The sequence below is a fragment of the Littorina saxatilis genome, linkage group LG3 (assembly GCF_037325665.1).
Source record: "Littorina saxatilis isolate snail1 linkage group LG3, US_GU_Lsax_2.0, whole genome shotgun sequence".
In the NCBI taxonomy this organism is placed as follows: domain Eukaryota; kingdom Metazoa; phylum Mollusca; class Gastropoda; order Littorinimorpha; family Littorinidae; genus Littorina; species Littorina saxatilis.
In genome coordinates this window covers 72727367-72749866 of record NC_090247.1, presented here as the reverse complement: position 1 = coordinate 72749866, position 22500 = coordinate 72727367, and the positions used below count along the sequence as shown (strand labels likewise).

The 22500-nt window shown below is 42.2% G+C and overlaps 1 protein-coding gene across 5 annotated transcripts in view; it reads right to left on the bottom strand.

Moving 5' to 3' along the window:
* LOC138963216 (synaptotagmin-like protein 5) overlaps nucleotides 1-22500 on the bottom strand; it is a 139643-nt gene that overhangs the window by 89856 nt on the left and 27287 nt on the right. For all 5 annotated transcript variants that reach the window (XR_011454752.1, XM_070335272.1, XM_070335270.1 and 2 more), the window contains exons 2-5: nucleotides 11108-11213; nucleotides 10066-10206; nucleotides 9309-9521; nucleotides 7075-7196 (exon numbers count right to left, since the gene is read on the bottom strand). Coding sequence is in view for 4 of the 5 variants with exons in the window: in XM_070335272.1 (XP_070191373.1) it covers nucleotides 7075-7196; nucleotides 9309-9521; nucleotides 10066-10172 (442 nt within the window). In the remaining variant the exon portion in view is untranslated. The remainder of the gene's footprint in view (nucleotides 1-7074; nucleotides 7197-9308; nucleotides 9522-10065; nucleotides 10207-11107; nucleotides 11214-22500) is intronic.

The following is a 22500-nucleotide window of genomic DNA, read 5'->3' as shown; positions in this document are numbered from 1 at the left end:
GCACTCTCCAGGGGGCGTCTGAGACGCCATCCGACATCCGGTCGCTCCATCTTGAGTGAGTGAGCGCTGCTGTGTGTGTTTGGAAAGGAGTGTGGCGACTTGTGCGGGTCTGTGGCGCTAAGTGGCTGTGTCTGGACACTGTAAGATTGCTTTGTGGTGATGCTATCTGATTGACTGGAGATTTATTAGTCACAGATGGTGCCGTTTTGCCTGCACTGTTCATGCCGAGAACTCCAAGCGGCACATCTCTGTTGACCCGGGCAAACAGGGTTCTAACAGTGAAAGGCCATACAGCTACTATAATACATTTTTCCATCCATTGTAATTAATTGTATGGACAATAAATTATCTTGTCTTATGTCTTAAGTGACACCGGATTCAGTGCACGATACCGGCTTCTATTTGATATACATATAATTGTCTAACATGACTAATACTCACTGTATCGCTCTTGGGGACAAATCATAAATAAAGTAAATTAAAAATAACATTAGCGACTCCGTGTCGGGATGAATCTGAAGAATGTCCCTGCCATCCGACTGGGACTGGACGAAGCCAGAAATACATTGCTAGTAAAAACCTTAATCAACTTAGGCGGGAAATGGGCTCAACACTTGGAGGCATAAATCAAGGGGACATGCAGATGCTCCCTTCAGGCCAAAAGTCTGGATGGCTTGACGGGTACTGCACAAGGACACGCAACTGTGCATGTCTGTGAGAAAAGAAGCTTAAAGGTGCAGAAAGACGCACAACTGTGCATGTCAGTGAGCAAAGAAGCTTAAAGGTGCAGAAAGACGCACAACTGTGCATGTCAGTGAGCAAAGAAGCTTAAAGGTGCAGAAAGACGCACACATGTACATGTCTGCGAGCAAAGAAGCTTAAAGGTGCAGAAAGACGAATAAATGTACATGTCTGCGAGCAAAGAAGCTTAATGGTGCATCTCTTCTAGTGTACGCCATCTTGTTAACAACCACAGATTTGTCCATACTTTAACACAGTAAAAATGGTATTCTTCCACTTGCAAATTACTGGTCACGCCAAACTTCACGTTACGTTTTAAAACGATCCAAGACAATTGCAACAGGTGCATTTCTTCTAGTCTACGCGAACAACAACAGATTTGCCCATACTTTAACACTGGTAACAAAGTATTCTTCCACTTGCACGCTATTGGTCACGCCAAACTTCACGTTACGTTTTGAAACGACCCAACACAATTGCAACACAAGGTCACAGGAATCGCGTGACAAACGCTCACTTGCAGAACGGACACTTGCAGAACGGACACTTGCAGAACGGACACTTGCAGAACGGACACTTGTTGAACGGACACTTGCTGAACGGACACTTGCAGAACGGACACTTGCAGAACGGACACTTGCTGAACGGACACTTGCAGAACGGACACTTGCAGAACGGACACTTGCTGAACGGACACTTGCAGAACGGACACTTGCAGAACGGACACTTGCTGAACGGACACTTGTAGAACGGACACTTGTTGAACGGACACTTGTTGAACGGACACTTGCAGAACGGACACTTGCAGAACGGACACTTGCAGAACGGACACTTGCAGAACGGACACTTGCAGAACGGACACTTGCAGAACGGACACTTGCAGAACGGACACTTGCAGAACGGACACTTGTTGAACGGACACTTGCAGCAAGCTTTTCCTCTCCGTGAAGAGGACGGTCACACTCGTTACGACGGTTGCAAAAAACCCCAGGGGGTAGCAAGGATACGCTCTTGAAATGAAGCTTAAACAGCGAGGAATGAGAGTGATGCGTTTGTCTTTCCCTACGCTCTGGTTTGCTAAACGGAGAAGAATGAGAGTGATGCGTTTGTCTTTCCCTACGCTCTGGTTTGCTAAACGGAGAAGAATGAGAGTGATGCGTTTGTCTTTGTCGAAGCTCTGATAAATTGCTAAACACAGAGAAGAAAATAATGAGACTAAATTGCGACTGTTTTTCTCTTCGCTCTGGTTTGCTAAACGGAAAAGAATGAGACTGATGCGTTTTTCTTTCTCAGCGCTCTGATTTTCTATTTAAAAAAAATAAGAAGAGGGAAGCAATGAGACTGATGCGTGTGTCTTTCTCCACGCTCTGATTTGCCAAACGGAGAGGACATGAGACTGATGCTTTTGTCTTAACTTCTATACGCTCTGACTTACCGAGAGATGATTGATTGATTGAGATGTGAAATCATGTCATTGTCTGTCTACTGCTCATTTTACCATTTGTTTTAACTTAAAACAGCCCCGTCGGCAGAGCCCATCTCTGCACTGAATTCTGGCACTTCACTGCATGGTGTTTTAGTTTGTTTGTTTGCGTGTTTGTTATTTTAAAAACAATTTGTGTGCAGTGTTTGATTTTTTTTTTGTGTGTTTAAAAAGAAAACAATGTTTTATCTTCCTGCATCGGCGTGCCCTTTTTCTGATTCATATCTGCTGGCAAAAGGGAATGATTTCCATTACCACCCATGCATACAATGCATGTGCAACCATTCTACTGTAACTTTTTTCGGTGTTTTCTTTTGAAACAAAGCTGTGGGCAAACAGAATCCACGCACGCCCAGTGCATCAAAGCACTCCTTTTAATTATATGATTAATTACGGTTCATGATATTCCACTCCTTTCTTACCGTGGGAGCTCTGGGTGTGCAAATGGCGATTTTCAAAAAACAAGAAAACAAAGACCTAGCAATCTCCAAGAATTATACAAACAACTCAGGATGAAATGACATCAAGCAACACTCGACGAGGACAGTGCAATCAAACAAAAACAACATACACCACGAGAGACCCATCCTCGTGGACATACAAACACAACAAAAACAACATACACCACGAGAGACCCATCCTCGTGGACATACAAACACAACAAAAACAACATACACCACGAGAGACCCATCCTCGTGGACATACAAACACAACAAAAACAACATACACCACGAGAGACCCATCCTCGTGGACATACAAACAAAACAAAAACAACATACACCACGAGAGACCCATCCTCGTGGACATACAAACACAACAAAAACAACGTACACCACGAGAGACCCATCCTCGTGGACATACAAACACAACAAAAACAACATACACCACGAGAGACCCATCCTCGTGGACATACAAACACAACAAAAACAACATACACCACGAGAGACCCATCCTCGTGGACATACAAACAAAACAAAAACAACATACACCACGAGAGACCCATCCTCGTGGACATTCAAACACAACAAAAACAACATACACCACGAGAGACCCATCCTCGTGGACATTCAAACACAACAAAAACAACATACACCACGAGAGACCCATCCTCGTGGACATTCAAACACAACAAAAACAACATACACCACGAGAGACCCATCCTCGTGGACATTCAAACAAAACAAAAACAACATACACCACGAGAGACCCATCCTCGTGGACATTCAAACAAAACAAAAACAACATACACCACGAGAGACCCATCCTCGTGGACATTCAAACACAACAAAAACAACATACACCACGAGAGACCCATCCTCGTGGACATTCAAACAAAACAAAAACAACATACACCACGAGAGACCCATCCTCGTGGACATTCAAACAAAACAAAAACAACATACACCACGAGAGACCCATCCTCGTGGACATTCAAACAAAACAAAAACAACATACACCACGAGAGACCCATCCTCGTGGACATTCAAACAAAACAAAAACAACATACACCACGAGAGACCCATCCTCGTGGACATTCAAACAAAACAAAAACAACATACACCACGAGAGACCCATCCTCGTGGACATTCAAACAAAACAAAAACAGCAGCATCCGTCGAATTATTCAAAGAATGAAAACATCTATGAAACGCCCCCTTGCAACGGCGTTCACCTGTAAATGTCCGAACCCTTATACAGAGCAACCCCTGTTTTAACATCTACAATCCCCGTTGAGACTTCCCCCTTTGAAGACTCGCTACTTTGGTTTAAACAATTGTATTCAAATATTTGCTTTAACAATGCCGCATACAATCAATGATTTCTGTTCATAACTTGTGTAAATGTTCCTCAGATCTTCCTCTTTTTATGACCCGATTTCCTCAGGTTTTATTTTTTTATTTTATTTTTCTTAAAGTCTGACAAGAGAGGTTTAACTGTATCGCAGATCTCTCCTTCATCGTGGCGGCGAAGATCGAACGCACTTACAAAGCGGCTCAAGTGTCGCGGCAAACATCAAAGAGACACGCGCGCCGACCACTGGCATTGATCATCCGTCGCGCCTAATGAGGCGAAGAGACTGTGGTATTATTAAGTGCATGCCTGAGTGGGAAAATAATCGTGCTCCTGATCAGACATCAAAACTGCACTAATGAGCAATGGCCAGAGGCAAAAAAGTGACGATTAAAATAGGGGGGAGGGGGGGGGAGACAGAGAGAGAGAAGTGTGGGGGGGGGGGGGGGGGGAGAGGGGGAGGGGGGAGGGGGGAGAGAGGGGAGAGAGAGAGAGAGGGGGGGGGGGGGGGGCATACAGACTAACAGATAATAAAACGGACGTGGAAAGAGACATGAACAAGAGAGTATTGATGTAATGTTTGCAAGTTTTTACATCTAGAAAAAGGAAAAATGTACTTAAAACTACTTATACAACGTTCATGATGGCTTTATTATTTTTCTATCCTCAAAAGCAGCACGTTCCACAAGAATGCATATTTCTCTGTCTGTCTGTCTGTCTATTTGTCTTTCTGCCTGTCTCTCTTTTCCAGGCGCACAGTTAGAAGGATCTCTTTAGAAATAATGCTAAATACTTTGATAATAAAGTCTTTTTTTTCTCTCTAAACACTCACTCACACACACACACACGCGCGCGCGACGCGACGCGACACGCACGCACGCACGCACGCACGCACGCATGCACTAACACACACATACTGAAACACACACACAAGGCTGACAAGCGCTCACTGGCTTCGACACACTTTGACACATACACATCCACGCGACTGCACGAACATCATGCAAATTAAAGCTTGACGAATCGCGCTATGGTAAACTTTTTTTTTAACCAACAACACAGAATTTCCACAACATCAAACGTTCACAAACGCAATAAATGGTAAATGGGAATAAATGAAAAGGGAAAAAAAACTACACACACAAACAACAGAATAACCACTGAAAACACTAAAAATCGATCTTCACAAGCTTCAGGTGAAAAAACATACACTACAAGCAATGCTTATACTGTTGAAATGTTGTCAATTCTGTTCATGCAATACTCAACAACATTGCTGATATAGGCTGACAGTCAAAGACTATTGCAGTGTTGTGTGTGTGTGTGTGTGTGTGTGTGTGTCTGCGCGCCCATGCGTGCATGCGTTGCTACGAGGCCGGAAACACCCAGACACAATTCAGAGAGAGAGAGAGAGAGAGAGAGAGAGAGAGAGAGAGAGAGAGAGAGAGAGAGAGAGAGAGAGACAGACAGAGAGACAGACAGACAGACAGACAGAGAGATAGAGACAGAGAGACAGAGATAGAGACAGAGAATCAATGGACGTCCTCTTTATGAGTAAAATGTGTGAACCGAACCTGAAGGCTTTAAAACTAACACAATCAGAAGCCTAATCTTCTTTTGTGTTCATTTGGATAAAGGCATACATTCTTGATTCACACACCTGGCAACAATACATCCCACTGGGTCAAAGCAGAACACACACACATACACAGTGGATGACATTATGCTCGTGCATCACAACACTGCCATGGCAAAGATTTTTTGCGTCACACACAACACCAATATGCAGGTTTTTGAACTGCACATCACTTAAACAACACCAAGCGACTTACCCTCCTTAAAATATGCATTAACCTGGAAATATCCAACAGCCTTTTTGTCACAAAGCAGTTTTAATCTCATATAAAACGCAAATGCGATCATTGGTAACCCCAAATAAAGTACATTGTATTTCAATTTCCCTATGAGTGGACTTTAGTATTTTTCATCCAAATAATAATATACTCAAGACACACTATCTTAAGAACGACATACATGTGTTTGACACAGAAGGCTATGTGCGCGCGCGCGTGTGTGTGTGTGTGTGTGTGTGTGTGTGTGTGTGTGTGTGTGTGTGTGTTAGTGTGTATGCGTGTGTGAGTGTGTGTGTGTGCGTGTGTGTGTGCGTGTGTGTGTGTGAGTGTATGCGTGTGTGTTGTGTGCGAGTATGTGCATGCGTGCGAGCTTGTTTGTGTGTGTGTGCTTGCCAGTGTGCACACATAAGTATGAGCAATTGCACTGTTAACTTATCTTCATGTATTCTAAGTAAGCGTGATTGGTGTATTGTATGAAGTAATCTGAGTACAGTGTGAAATAAGGGAGGTATTGACTTTACAGGTCAACCATTTTGAATGATTTTGTGTAGAATTACTGACAAAATATGACTGTGTGTGTTTGTTCAATTTGAGTTTTCCTAATAGTGTAAATATTTTGATAAAAAAAAACCACTAAACACAATAACGCACACATTGACAATACAAACATGAAAGTCTGAGAAGAGTTTTGTTCAATGAACACTGTGATTCTGAGTTCAGTTTAGACCAATGTTAAAATACTTCCCCAGGACAGATCCTTAATAGAATGTGAATATTTTGTGTATTACACATCATGACTGGCTTGCTGGCTATTGCTTTTTTTTTTTTAGGTACATTGTACAATTATTCATGTAAACATCCTAAACATCACAACAGCATAACAGGAACATAGCTGCAGGTTTGAACAGCACACACAAGTTTGATTCTATTTTTACCAAACCACACCTTGCCTTCCTTTTTTCCTTGAAAGAACAACAGATTCTCAAGAAAATAGGATTTCAAAACTTTTCCGGGTTCCTTTCCAGGCCCATTTTTCAACATCAAAATATCTGGACAAGAGAAATTCTGAAAGATTTAGGCATAAGCCTATTATCACAGAAACTGCATGAATATTAATGTGCTCATCACTACACTCTGCAACACACAGTGTTTCAGTTATGCGGCAAACCTTTTTTAAAAGTGAATGCACAAAAGCGTGTTACTTACCATTGGAATGTTTAACTCTGAGTGACGCTCTGACCAAATCTGTTCCATTCCTGAACTCTTCAGTTTTATGATTTGTTTCTTCCTCCTTTTGCATCCAGTCCCCTGTCAACCACTGCAACTGACTGCACAACAAAAAAGACAACCTTATGTTTATTCTGATGTTTATCTTGTACACACTTACCAGCAAGGGCACACGCCAATGCGCGTGCGGCACGTACACACGCACCCTCACACTAACACACACACACTCTCTCTCTCTCACACACACACACACACACACACACACACACACACACACACACACACACACACTGACACACACACACTGACACCAACACACAATCAATCAATCAATGAGTCTTATATCGCGCATATTCCGTGGGTACAGTTCTAGGCGCTCTGCAGTGATGCCGTGTGAGATGAAATTTTATACGGCCAGTAGATTGCAGCCATTTCGGCGCATATTTACCTTTCACGGCCTATTATTCCAAGTCACACGGGTATAGGTAGACAATTATTAACTGTGCCTAAGCAATTTTGCCAGGAAAGACCCTTTTGTCAATCGTGGGATCTTTAACGTGCACACCCAATGTAGTGTACACGGGGGGAGGTTCGGACACCGAAGAGAGTCTGCACACAAAGTTGACTCTGTGAAATAAATTTCCGCCGAACCTGGGATCGAACTCACGCTGACAGCGGCCAACTGAATACAAATCCAGCGCGCTACCAACTGAGCTATATCCCCGCCCGAACAAACACACACACAAACACACACACACATACATATACACACATACATACACACACACACTCTCTCTGTCTTTGTATGTCTCTTTCTCTCGCTCTTTCGCTATCTCTCAACTCAGTACAATACTTCACTGAACTCTGAAAGCCTTGGAATCTTTTGCATTATCAAAAATTAAACTTAGTGATTCTAAAAACGAGTTCATAAAGTAAAACAGTGTGTGCTAGCTCAGCTAAACAGACGTTCAACAGACACAAACACACCAATCCCTTTCTACACATGTGTGACCCAGCCCTGCAAAGGGAAGCCACCAGGTCATGAAACCACTGAAAAGTGGATCTTCAAGTTACCTGTGTTATCTCCCACAGAAAAATATGTTGGGGAATTTATTTTAAGTAGACAGGGTTGACTCAACAAGTGAATCTAAAGTACAATCTCTGATAATCAGAAAACAATTTAAAAAACCCTGATATTTTCACATGAAGTGTAATATGACTTGACTTCCTGATTAATCCAACAATTGATGGATCCTCCTTCCCCTACACATTATCATTATTTTAACTGCTGATTCCGAGATTTAGAGATTTTTGTACTTTTCAGAAATGTCCAGTATTTTACTGTTAAAAATCTGAAAATACAGAATACGAAAACAACAACCATTCCAGTGAAATGATTATGATTCGAGTTTACCGGCTTCTTCCCTGCATGTATAATGTAATCATTGTGTTCTGACTGGCTCGCGTTAATTAACAGACTGACCAGTTCCCGTGAGAGCAATAATAAAGCATACTTGAAACAACAGACCGGTTTGAAAACTGGCTGGCGCTATCATTGTTACAGGGTGCACCTAAGGGACTGTTCTGCTCACCATGCAAACTTTCAATCAAAAGGAAATTAACCAGTTAGTGGCTATTAAGGCGTGGTTTTGAATTTCCCAGAATCAACGTTCAGTGCGGACTAGCTGTATGCGGATGAAATCATGTGTACAAACGCACTCAAAAAGATAACCCAATGAACACGATTTTTCCGATCTCCCACTTATGTGCAGACCTGCTAGTGACTTAACCCCCTTCGTGTGTACACGCAAGCACAAGACCAAGTGCGCACGGAAAAGATCCAGTAATCCATGTCAGAGTTCGGTGGGTTATAGAAACACGAAAATACCCAGCATGCCTCCCCCGAAATCGGCGTAATATGCTGCCTGAATGGCGGGGTAAAAACGGTCATACACGTAAAAATCCACTCGTGCTAAAAACATGAGTGAACGTGAACTCCATGAACGACGAAGAAGAACACGTTAAAGATCCCATTAAGTTTCCAGTGAGAGTTTAGGAACTTGGAAACACAAGGATACCTAACACGCACACCCTCGAAGATGGCATCATATCTTCCCCTGTGACAGAGTGGCACAGAAAACTCTTACCATAATGTGACCCTGAGATAAACGGCTTATGAGCACAGAAGAATAATGAGAATGAAAAGAACTCACTTTTCCTTGAAACACAGCGTGCACATCCAGCCCTGAGTGAGGAGATTCTCCTTGCAGTTCTTGCACACACGGAACTTGCAGACAGGACAGTTCTCGCCTGTGTTTACGAAGAAGCCAAAAGGATTCTTGCAACGTGCGCACATTTTGCTGAGGTTGTCTCCACTCCGCAGAACTCCGTTCATTCGCAGATTGTGCAGCTCTTGCTTCAATTCGCTGAAATGGAACGAGGTTGAGGTAATTAAATTCGTGTCTTATTCATCAAGGAGGTCATCATGAAGAAGTGAATCAGAAAGACAGGAAGAAAGAAAGAAAGAGAGAATAAGTGTGAAAGATGAACGGAAGGAAGAAAGAATAAGCTAAAATTAAAAGCTAGCTTCAAACTCATGCTGGCTCAGCAAGTATTTACTTATTCCTTAAACAGTATTCGGTTAATGTTGAAGAACATCTTAATGTTTTTTTTCCTAACACACCAAATGCACTGTCATTAAATTCTTTTCAAAAGACAGCAAATCTGAAACAAGACACCTGAGGGTCGAGGAAAGAAGAGGAGACAGATTAACTAAACAATTTGCACAGGCTAATAATGTTCTAAATGAAAGAGGTCGGAAAAGGCCAAACAAATCCAGTGGTCAAACTGGTATCCGCCTTGTGGCTCCTGGATGGTATAGAACTTCGCTCCCAACATTCCTACTCTTGCAGTCCCTCCCCCCCACCCCCCCCTCAAAGCAGGAATAAAGCAATGAAAAAGATGTAAAACCTGATGCGATTGTCTTGACGATGCCTGAGTTCTTCGTCGCGGCGGATGACGTTGAGGATGATGTTCCTCTCCTCCGCCGTGAGGCCTTGCAGGTCAATGAGGTCCATGCTGACCACAGCTACACCTGCCTCCGCTCCTTGCCTGCAACAGTGCTCACATGATCCTTTAACATGCTTATTCTAGACTTTCAGTGATACCCCCCCTTTTAAGACCCCCAATTTAAGACTTCATCTTTTTTAGACCTAATTTGCTTTTTAAAATGTTGAGACTGTTCAAACATCTGCACATTTATCCCCATTTTGAAACTCCCTCCTTCTTAACACCTGATTTCTCCGATTTGTTAGGTCTTAAAGGAGTCTAGTTCCACCGTACCTGCAATGTGAGGCCCCTGACTCCATACCTGACACAATTATTTGTACCTGCAATGTGAGGCCCCTGACTCCATACCTGACACAATTATTTGTACCTGCAATGTGAGGCCCCTGACTCCATACCTGACACAATTATTTGTACCTGCAATGTGAGGCCCCTGACTCCATACCTGACATAATTATTTGTACCTGCAATGTGAGGCCCCTGACTCCATACCTGACACAATTATTTATACCTGCAATGTGAGGCCCCTGACTCCATACCTGACACAATTATTTGTACCTGCAATGTGAGGCCCCTGACTCCATACCTGACACAATTATTTGTACCTGCAATGTGAGGCCCCTGACTCCATACCTGACACAATTATGTGTACCTGCAATGTGAGGCCCCTGACTCCATACCTGACAAAATTATTTAGATATACATGTACTATATGCCTGAAATGTAGTCTTATGTACATGTACATCTAAAAACTCGGTAACTTAAATTCGTTCTATGAACTGGCTGCATGACTCTCTGTGCTTGAGGGGGACAACACTGTGTTGGTTTTTATATCAAATCTAACCTAATTCAAGCAAACAAACTCCCCAAAAAATCCACATAAATAAAATTATAAATACAACTGAAGTCCTAGGTAATATTAATTCAACTAATATGTTTCTCTCACCTTCAGAATATGAAGCTCACAAAAGCATGCGCCAAGTAGTAACTGCTGGTCCACAAGTCTCTCTCACTGGTTCTTCGTTCATCTTGCCCCTCTTCTTTCACACACCCTGAAACACAGAAGAAATCAAGACGTCAGATGAAAATGATCTGTTTTATTGACTGCTGTCATCAATAACCAAAAAAACAACAACCAAAAAACAGATTCCGCAACTGGACTAAGAAAACACAAATAAAATGAAAAACACGGATTGATTTGTTTGTTATCTTTTGAGTGACAGTGACACAGTGACAGTGACACAGTGACACAGTGACAGTGAAAGTGACACAGTGACAGTGACAGTGACAGTGATGCAACAGCTAACACACTGACTGGGCTGTTGGCTATTTTTGGCCAAGGTACATTAATTGTCTCGGCTGTGTGTTGGTAAATATTGTATTGAATTCTTCAAATAATAAATCTTGTTTTTTGTTTTAAATTCTGAATTTTTGAACGTTACCCGAGTCTTTCTGGTTTTGGATTTCTGCTATCAACAATAAACGGAGGTCTAGCTGGCATGCCTGGACAGGTCCAGCACCGTACATGTGACTCTTAGGTTACACATTTCTATCCTAGGACAGGACCAGCACCGTACATGTGACTCTTAGGTTACACATTTCTATCCTAGGACAGGACCTGTCCCGTACGAAACGTTCTTATAAGAAATTGGACCCAATTTCATATAAGATTCTTATAAGAGTCTTGTATGACAATTTCATATATGTGGCTTATAGGTATTTTAAATGCAAATGAGGTAATTAAATTCTTATAAGAAACTTATATGAATCATATATGAACCTATAACCTGAGCTCATATAGGTCTCTTATATGAATCTTATATTCTCTTATAAGAAAGCTATAGGTCTCTTATATGAAATGTTCATATATGAGACTTATAAGAATCTTATATGAAACCTACATCTCCCTTATAGGATTCTTATATGTCTCATATATGATATTTATATGTCTCATACTAGACACACGACCTTGACCTACATTTGTGTTTACAAGGGAAATAACACCTACTTAAACCCAATTTAACTGTCTTGACTTTGAATTATAATGAATCCAACTGCAAAATACCTTTTGGTTCAGTATATATACATATCTTTACTGAAGTTGTGTTTATTTTGAGGGCAAAAACAAACAGATCTCTAAATCACTGGTCACAAGAAGAGGAGTAAGACATGCATTGTCCTCTTCAAATCCAATACTTTGAAACTTGAAATTATGAACAAGAAACAACAAACAAGTTACAGCCACAAATAATTTTCTTGAATATGCACAGCTGTCACAGTTTCTTGTTGCTTGAACCATTGTGTAGTGCTGGTAAACATGATTTGATCACCTGATGCAGAACCAGAACTGAGTAAAACAAATAATGGAGGGAAATTCTGGATTTTGAATAAAAACACAAACCTGTCAGTGTCAATTAGCTGTTGGGTTGGTTGGGCTGCCAGCCACCCACAAACATCAGCATGACATATAAACATTCTCTTCACATATTCATACATCAAGTCCAATTATTTCTGTAAGAACTTTGCATTTTAGTCCTGCTCTTTCACTGATTTTCTGCTAAACATCCTCACAGAGCTGCTGTCACAAAGATGGCCGTTCAGTCAGGGGGAGATAATGCTCAAGGCAAACCATCCACTTCCTGTTCATATATGAAACATATATGAAAGCCAGTATTGCCAGTAATTCAGCATTGTCCAATAATTTGTCTAAGTCCTGAATTCTCCTATGCAGAAACTAAGTGATGATTCATATAAGAGTCATATAAGATTCATATAAGAAACATATAAGAGAACTATAGGTTTCTGGAAGTGCAGGTTCTCATATATGATTCATATATGATTCTTATATGAATTGGGGTCTTTTTCATATAAGAGACTTATAAGAAACCTATTCCTACAACTGACATACATAGCTTTTTACTTGTCATATATGAAACTTATATGTTTCTTATAAGAAACTTATAGGTTTCTTATATGTCTCTTATATGTTCATATATGTTCATTTCGTACGTGACTCTTAGGTTACACATTTCTATCACAGGTAAGGGTGAACTCCATATATGACTCAGAGACGGCATATGGTGACGTCCAAACCCCTTGTCGCCACACTAAGGCACAAAAAAGACCAGATTCATGGTCATTTTGCAAGAAGAACTAGTGGCTGAGTACACTGAAACAGGCATGCACACATCCGGATAGCACGAAACCTGTTGTTGGTCGGCTGTTCAAAGGCAAGTTCATTTCTGTTACTCTAGCTGCAGGCTATTTTTAGCACCCATCCTTTCCCCACAGCAGAGATAACACAGCAACTATGCACTGATCAGGCCAATCTCCAAGTATAGCGTGGAAGCAGTTGGGTATAAGAGGCAAGTGAGCTTAACAGTGTGCTGGCTGCAGGTGCTGGTAGCCAAGCTATTCCCTCTGCTGGGCTATTTTTAACTCACACTAAAACACAAGCTAGGAACAGCTGTGAGCGGGAAGTCTAAAATCAGGGTCTTAAAAGGGGGGTCAATCACTGTACATCAAAAGTAGAGAACAGGTAAACAAAAGAGACATGTACACATCCTGATTCAACAATGTCACGCTCATTTTTAGAAGTGCACATTAAGATTGTCAAGGGATTTATATACACTCTACATTGGCAATGCATCAACTCGATTACACCTGTTACAGAAGAGAAAAATCATTACAATTCTGTGTAAGCGATAACGCTGAAATGATTCACAGCTAATGTCTTTGAAGCGGACATGCACCAAAAACAGCTGAAACATGACAGCTTCATCCACCTGCTGGCAATTATAAAAAATTTTAAAAAGTTTTTGTGCAGGAAAATGTGTTGTCTCTAATGGGTTTGTCTCAGGTTTAGCACCTGCATGCAGTCACAACTAAAATGAAAAATTGCATAATGCATACTAGAGTACGAGTGCATATATGTTCACAATATTAAGTTGCAAAATTGATGTGAACAGCTAACTCTGATCCAGATATCAGGATATTTGCTAACTGGTTATTACCCTCAGTACCGGTACTCTATAAGCATGACACATTTGTTCTGTTGCTTATTTTTTTTTTAACACATGCAGTCATTGCATTAAGATCAAACGCAAATACATGTAATTTATAATTACAACTCAGGCCCTTAATATATCTCTCAAACTTAATTTTACACATCGACATGGACATGCACACAGACACATCCACACACACAGAAACACACACTCAGACAAAAACAATTTAGATAGAACTGAATAGAGACAGAATAGACAGAATTGAATTGAGACAGACTGACTAACTGCAGACACATGCACCTACGTTACACACAATTACACAGACACACACAGTCACCATCAGTTCTAGCAAAGTGATTTCCCCCCAAACAAAACAAACTAAGTCTAATATAGACCAGTATGTATTGATCGAGCTATTGAGTGGACAGTCAATTTAACTCATTGTCTCCCAGGTATGGATATATCCGTACCCATGGCTCTATCTGACCTGGTACGGATATATCCGTACACACAGTCACTTCAGTCGCTTCCAGTAACGTCGATCTAACGCCTGCATTCTATCATGTTGATACACAGTTACTACAATTCTGAGTGACCTGCTGCAGCACAGCTGGTCTCGGCTAAAAGAAACTTGGTCAACATAGGTGCGGTAAAAAGTGTTAAATGACAGTATTAAAATCATCCCCACGAAATGCAATCATAAATGACTGCAGTTAGCACAGCAATATTCATGACAGTACAATGGTACAATGTGCGCAAGTATATTTGACATTTTGTTCTCTTCATTTTCAACAGCATTTCCCCCATTGTCATCCAATCTGTTACTTCCTCTACTTGGTCCCATGTTGGTTTTCAATACCTCGACTAATTTACACGAACACGTAAAGAGAGTGTTCACCCCTATTATATTGTGTACTGCGTCACTATTGCATTGTGTACTAGCACTTCATTGGCAAACTGAATGTGAATGGAACCCTCAATTGACAACTCGATCCATGGGGCCACGAGCTCTCAGCTCAACAAAGTACGTCAACAGTGATTGTCTGCTTTTATCATCTTTCCATCTGTTACCAGAATCCCTGGACTATAATTATTAATGTGTGCTTTCATAGAAACACCTAAAAAGACAGCAATTGGAAAATTTAGGCTCACCATGACTAAAGTAGCTTTTTCCAAGTTCCACTGCGGCACTTAAATTTAGTGGTGATTTGTGTTTTTGTTCTTTTGTTGTTGTTGTTATCAGATTCTAACAATTGATAACAACAAAATAATACAGTATATAGTCTAAATTATTACCCTCTGATGGGAGAACACATGCAGCTTCTGTTTTTCTTTGTTTTTCATTAACACAATCTTTAACGAGAGGACGTCTTCAATCATGAGACTGTCTTGGCTGGTCTTATGAGGCTTTATGCAATTATGGCCTCTTACGAAAGCTACATTTTACCGCAAGTTCAAACTTCTTCGTCTGCTATATTCCCAACTTCTACATGGTGTTTAGTTGAGACGACAAAATAGTAAACCTGATCCAAGTTATCTGTGAGGTCTGCACAATGCAGAGTGAAAGCACACACAAGAACAACAAATCCAAAGTCTAAACGAAATTGATATAATACCACCAAAAGAACAGTAAAAGTACATACGTGCTTCCATACATGTCCCAAGCTTTAAAATGATCTCTATTTTTTATTGTGCCAGTGAGTCTGAAACACAGACACAGACGAGAGAGAGAGAGAGAGAGGGAGAGAGAGAGAGAGAGAGAGAGAGAGAGAGAGAGAGAGAGAGAGAGAGAGAGAGAGAGAGAGAGAGAGATCCACACACACACACACACACACACACACACACACACACACCAAGCTTACACCTGTCAAACAGATTACCCTAATACATCTCAACACCCCAAAATTGGGGGTTCAACCTGTCACTTTCATGCACTCTAAACTGTCCACTTGTCCAATTATTTTCCCAAAAGCCATGCAGATTTTAATATTTTCCCACACTCTGGCTAAAAATCAAGTCATTTTCTATTAAGCATTCTTTCAAAAATATAGATTTTTTTTTAATCCTTTCAGCCCCCACAAGCTTTTTTTCTGTTTGTGTGTGTGTGTGTGTGGGGTCAAAATGCCAGTGGAATCCTGGTACACCTGTACAGTGTGATCAACCATGTCAGCCCCCCCCCCCCCCCCCCTTAAGACTTCCCTGAGCACATCTGACGTCTAGTATGTTACGTCAATCATAAAAGAAAGAGAGAGAGTAGGCCTATAGAAGGCTAGGGGTGGGAAAGAGGCCGTTAGAGAAGTCGAGAGAGAGAGAGAGGGAGGGAGGGAGAGAGAGGGAGGGAGAGAGAGAGAGCGGGAGGGACGGAAGGAGGGATAGACTGTGAGAGAGAGAGAGAGAAAGAGAGATAGAGAGAAAGAGAGAAAGTGAGAGAAAGAGAGAGAAAGAGAGAGAAAGAGAGAGAGAGAGAGAGAGAAAGAGAGAAAGAGAGAGAGAGAAAGAGAGAGAGAGAGAAAGAGAGAGAGAAAGAGAGAGAGAGAGAGAGAGAGAGAGAGAAAGAGAGAGAGAAAGAGAGAGAGTCTGGAGTCTGGAGTCTGGATGGTTTATTGATTGGGCCTTGGGCCCATTTCAATTCGGGGTGTACACATTTTCATCATTCATGCTTCATGAAAAATAATCATTGTAATATTAATCATACTAAAATAAATCATCATCATCGTAATGACAGTCGACATGACGACTGTGGAAACAGGCATTTACAACAGCAAAACGTTTGGAAAAGGACAGTAAGCATCAGCACAAAATCCAGTCTCTGTCGCACTTCACTCATGTCTCTCTGTCCTCTTTCCGTCCATCCATCCATCCATCCATCCATCCAGCCAGCCATCCATCCATCCATCCTTCTATCCATCTCGTGTCCCTCTGTCCTCCATCCATCTAATCAACCGTCTGACTGTCCAACCATTCATCCGTCATCCATCTATTCATCACTCCATCTATCCCTTCACATGCCCTTTCACACGCAAATCTGCAAGCAGTTATATGCATAATCGTTGCATCTCTGATACATAGCATCACATTAACGTTTTCAAAAAAGACAAAACTTTATTACTGTTTTCTAAGCAATCGACAGAAAGCAGCAAAAATAGCATACACATAAAACAAGATCGTGCAATATCTCATATTAATTAAACACTCACAGAACCAACCTGTGTGGGTGTGTTTATGTGTGTGTTTGTGTTTGTGTGTGTGGATGTGTTTAGGTGTGTGTGTGTGTGAGAGAGAGAGAAAGAGAGAGAAAGAGAGAGAGGGGGGAGAGAGAGAGAGAGAGGGGGGGAGAGAGAGAGAGAGAGAGAGAGAGAGAGAGAGAGAGAGAGAGAGAGAGAGAAAGAGAGAGAGAGAAAGAAAGAGAGAAAGAGAGAGAGACAGAGAAAGAGAAAGAAAGAGAGAGAGACAGATAAAGAGAAAGAGAGAGAGAGAGAAAGAGAGAAAGAGAGAGAGAGAAAGAGATAAAGAGAGAGAGAGAAAGAGAGAGAGAGAGAAAGAGAGAGAGAAAGAGAGAGAGACAGAGAGACAGACAGACAGACAGACAGACAGACAGACAGTCGGACAGACAGACAAACAAACAGACAGAGAGAAAGAGACAGCTGAAGGGCTTTAACATTAAAGGGCGCGGTTAGAAAGGGGGGTGGGGCGGGTGGTGGATGGAGGTTCACACGTACAGAAAAAGAACACCAGCAAGCAACCTGCCCACACTGAAATGTAGACTTTCTATAGATATGTGTGCGTGACAGCTTGCATCCGGGATACCGGGTAAAGGTCTGGGCTAACCGAGACCGAACTCTAACCTGTCGCATCCCGCGCAATACGAGAGCGAACTATATTGAACCTGTCAGGCTGCACATGTGTCCCGATGTCAACAAATGCCGCAATACTGGTGTCTGCCAAACTGAGCGAGAACAATGAGTTGATGTATTGGCTGCGAACAAGCTACAGCGAGTCAGAAAAACAATTCGTCAGTAAAATTTGTTGCGAAAAGGTCTTAGGCCAAGCACACTTAATAGGCATAAATCCTGTATGACACGAACGCTTATACCAATGGAGGTTTTAACTTTTCTGGTGCTCTCTTTGGAAAAAAAGAAAAGGTCACTGGTCTTTGAGTCGATGACTTGAGAGGTCAGGAAGTACAGATTGGTGTGTAATAGCAGTGGTACCTGCGACGAAAGGACACCCTCTGGACCAGCCAAATGCAGGTTAATCTTACTAGTATTTGTCCATGTCAAGGACAGAGAGTGAGAGAGAGAGGGTAAGAGAGAGAGAGAGAGTAAGAGAGAGTGAGAGAGTAAGAGAGAGAGAGAGAGAGAGAGGGGGGGTAAGAGAGAGAGAGAGAGGGTAAGAGAGAGAGAGAATGAGAGAGAGAGAGAGAAAGAAAGAGAGAGAGAGAGAGAGAGAGAGAGAGAGAGAGAGAGAGAGAGACTCAGACAGACAGACAGACTCCTTGACGAATATACACAAAACCAACGTTAATAGCAAGCGGCCAGAGAGAGAGAGAGAGAGAGAGAGAGAGAGAGAGAGAGAGAGAGAGAGAGAGAGAGAGAGAGAGAGAGAGAGAGAGAGAGAGAGAGAGAGAGAGAGAGAGAGAGAGAGAGAGAGAGACATGGATTGCCGGTGTATCAAACTGGCCACAAGCACACGAGCCTTTTATTTCGCGTCAGAAATCATCCTAGTTATCTGCTGTACACATCAGTCCCCTGTTTCAAAGGGGCCCAACAACAGCTAATCAGAAAGCTCATCAAAATTCCGATCCGCGCAAGCAAATACACGCATGCGTATACAAATATTGCATTCCGATTATACGCCCTGCCATGGAAATTGCAATTAATTTATCCAATAACCGTCATTGTTACACATAATTATGCTACAGCAAACACGTGTGTCATATTTTGTGTTCTGCACGAATATTTTCATAGGTTCCAGGTGTTCCCGCCAGGTAAAATGCCACCAGAGGAATGTCCATCCGCTGGATCTTATAGCTAAACTGAACAGGCTGGGCGTTCTCTTTGCACTGTGGGACTGTTTGAAGAATTAATCCAGGCAAGGCCAATAGTGTCTTTTTAAAGAAATTAATTCAGAAAATAAATTCAACTCACCACAGCAAGCAGTCCGGGTTTTGGATGTTGGCATGTGGAGGGATGATCTTATCTTAAGTAAAAACCTGACCAGATCTGAGTTGGTGAGCTGGTCTGGGAAGTGGAGTCTTTCAACAAATTCTTCGTCTCACTAACGTAAATGCAAACGCTTCATAATATAAGAATGTTAACACTACAACCTGACCATTTCATGGGTGGGACTAAAAAATGTCATGAATCCTTAAACCGAACCCCCAAAAAAAGAAGAAAAAAAGAAGGCCATAATCAATTCCGGATTTCCGGCATATACATGTACCGGAAGAATCCCACCCATGCCATTTGACTTATTTCACAATATTGTATTAATTCATTGGTTTGGGCTAAAAGAAACATTTCTACGGGGGCAGTGTTCCACAGTCTATAAACAAGAACAACAATAAGAACAATAATAATAATACTAAATGAGCATTTATATAGCGCAACATCATAACTTTACAATTATGCTCTTTGCGATTGACACATTTAAAATTAAAATCAATCAATCAATCAATCAATGACGCTCATATCGCGCATATTCCGTGGGTACAGTTCTAGGCGCTCTGCAGTGATGCCGTGTGAGATGAAATTTTATACGGCCAGTAGATTGCAGCCATTTCGGCGCATATTTACCTTTCACGGCCTATTATTCCAAGTCACACGGGTATAGGTAGACAATTATTAACTGTGCCTAAGCAATTTTGCCAGGAAAGACCCTTTTGTCAATCGTGGGATCTTTAACGTGCACACCCAATGTAGTGTACACGGGGGGAGGGTTCGGACACCGAAGAGAGTCTGCACACAAAGTTGACTCTGAAATAAATTTCCGCCGAACCTGGGATCGAACTCACGCTGACAGCGGCCAACTGAACACAAATCCAGCGCGCTACCAACTGAGCTATATCCCCGCACAGTTATACAAGCATACACCATCAAACATACATTACAAAAGATTCTTCCACTAAGTAATAAAAACATGAATAAAATAGGTAGTAAAAAACAAGACGCAAGAACAAAAACAACAACCATGAAAGCGGATGGGGAGGGGGGGGGGGGGGTGCTGATGAGTCCAGCTTGTCACGGTTGATGAGAAAACACAACGTGGAACAGACAATTGCGATATTGGCCTGTTTGCGGTATGTGTGAAAACAAACCATTACACGTAATAGATCGTGGTAACAGCTTGCCTGTGCCCCCCCCCCACCTACACACACACACACACATCTCTCTCTCTCTCTTTGAATGGTGTAATGCCAAGTCTGAACGTTGTGTACATTTTGCCTATGTACTGATTTTCAATGATAGCCAGATACTGTTCTTATTCAAGTTCTCCTTTAAACATCCTTCTTCTTCTTCTTCGTTCATGGGCTTAGACTCCCACGTTCACTCATGTTTTTAGCACGATTGGATTTTTACGTGTATGACCGTTTTTACCCCACCATTCAGGCAGCATACGCCGATTTCGGGGGAATCCTGTATACATCAAATCTGACACTTGTCTCAAGTTTACAGTGCCAGCCTTGCTCAAATCAGTCTTGAAGACGTTGCTTCAAAGAGAAAGAAAGACAGGGGGCGTGATTCAAGCAAAGGTTAGCCTTCCAAAGAAATGCAGAGAGGCGTGGATGGGGGATGGGGGAGTGGTGTGTTAGGAGGATTAGAAGGCATCAAACCCCATAACATCTTCTTCTTCTTCAGCGTTCCAGAATTTTCTGGTTACGTGTGAGCTCGTTTGCCCATTTGGGTTCCCCAAACTATACTTTGAGAGCATAGTCAGCTTCACTCCGCTTTCGTTGAGTAGGCATGCTGGGTATTTTCGTGTTTCCATAACCCACCGAACTCTGACATGGATTACAGGATCTTTTCCGTGCGCACTTGGTTTTGTTCTTTCTTTCTTTCTTTCTTTATTTGGTGTTTAACGTCGTTTTCAACCACAAAGGTTATATCGCGACGAACTTGGTTTTGTGCTTGCGTGTACACACGAAGGGGGTTAAGTCACTAGCAGGTCTGCACATAAGTTGACATGGGAGATCGGAAAAAATCTCCACTCTTAACCCACCAGGCGGCAGCGACCGGGATTCGAACTCACGATCTCCCGATTAGAATGCCACCACCACACCACTGCGCCCGTCTTACCACCACGCCACTGCGCCCGTCAAGAAAGCATCAAACCCCATAACATCAAATTAAACAAACATTCCACAACCTCTGTACATAACCTTAAATTACAACGTCGGGCAAACGATAACAACACGTTACCCCTTAACGTGTCAATACTTCACGGGTCAAGGGTTGTTTCACTGAGCCGTGACTGACTCGTGAGTCACATGACAAAGGGCGGGGTCGCGCTCCAATAGTTACACTAGCTTGAGGCGTCGACTAAACACACTACCACAATACATGTACCCACACACACACAAATACCCGGCATAGCTGCTATCCAGGTTTCCCAATTGCTTCGTTTCCGATTTATGTGGAGCACGTGATGCGCACAAAACATATTGGCGGTCTAGAAGTGTCGTCTGCGCAATGATCGCGGCGGCTTTCTTGACCGCCAAGGACGAACACGCACGTCGTGAGACGTAATTCGTTAGACCTCAATACCCGGAAAACATAATTATAGCGGTATTGTCTGCGGTGTGCCACTAGCAAAGAGGAGCGACGATTCGACTTGGACAATTACACACGTACGGTAGTTTCAAATGTACCTAGATGTAAAGCATTCAATCAATCAATCAATGACGCTTATATCGCGCATATTCCGTGGGTACAGTTCTAGGCGCTCTGCAGTGATGCCGTGTGAGATGAAATTTTATACGGCCAGTAATTGCAGCCATTTCGGCGCATATTTACCTTTCACGGCCTATTATTCCAAGTCACACGGGTATGGAGGTCTCCCTATTGACGTCATCACTTCGTGCGCACCGGGGCTTGGAGGGCAAGAAGCCACCGCGCCGCTTAGCGAAAACATGGCAGCGTGTTGCCGATCGCGAAGTTTCGCTGCGGCGATTCCGTATTTGCGTCGACGATTTGGCTAAATTTCATTCAAGATGGTGAATACTTGTTGCATAATCGGTTGATTGATGTGTGAACAGTTATTGTTCATTGATTCCAAACCTCAACAGCAGTATTAATTTTGCTAATGATTGAAACACCGATTCACTCGCTTTTGA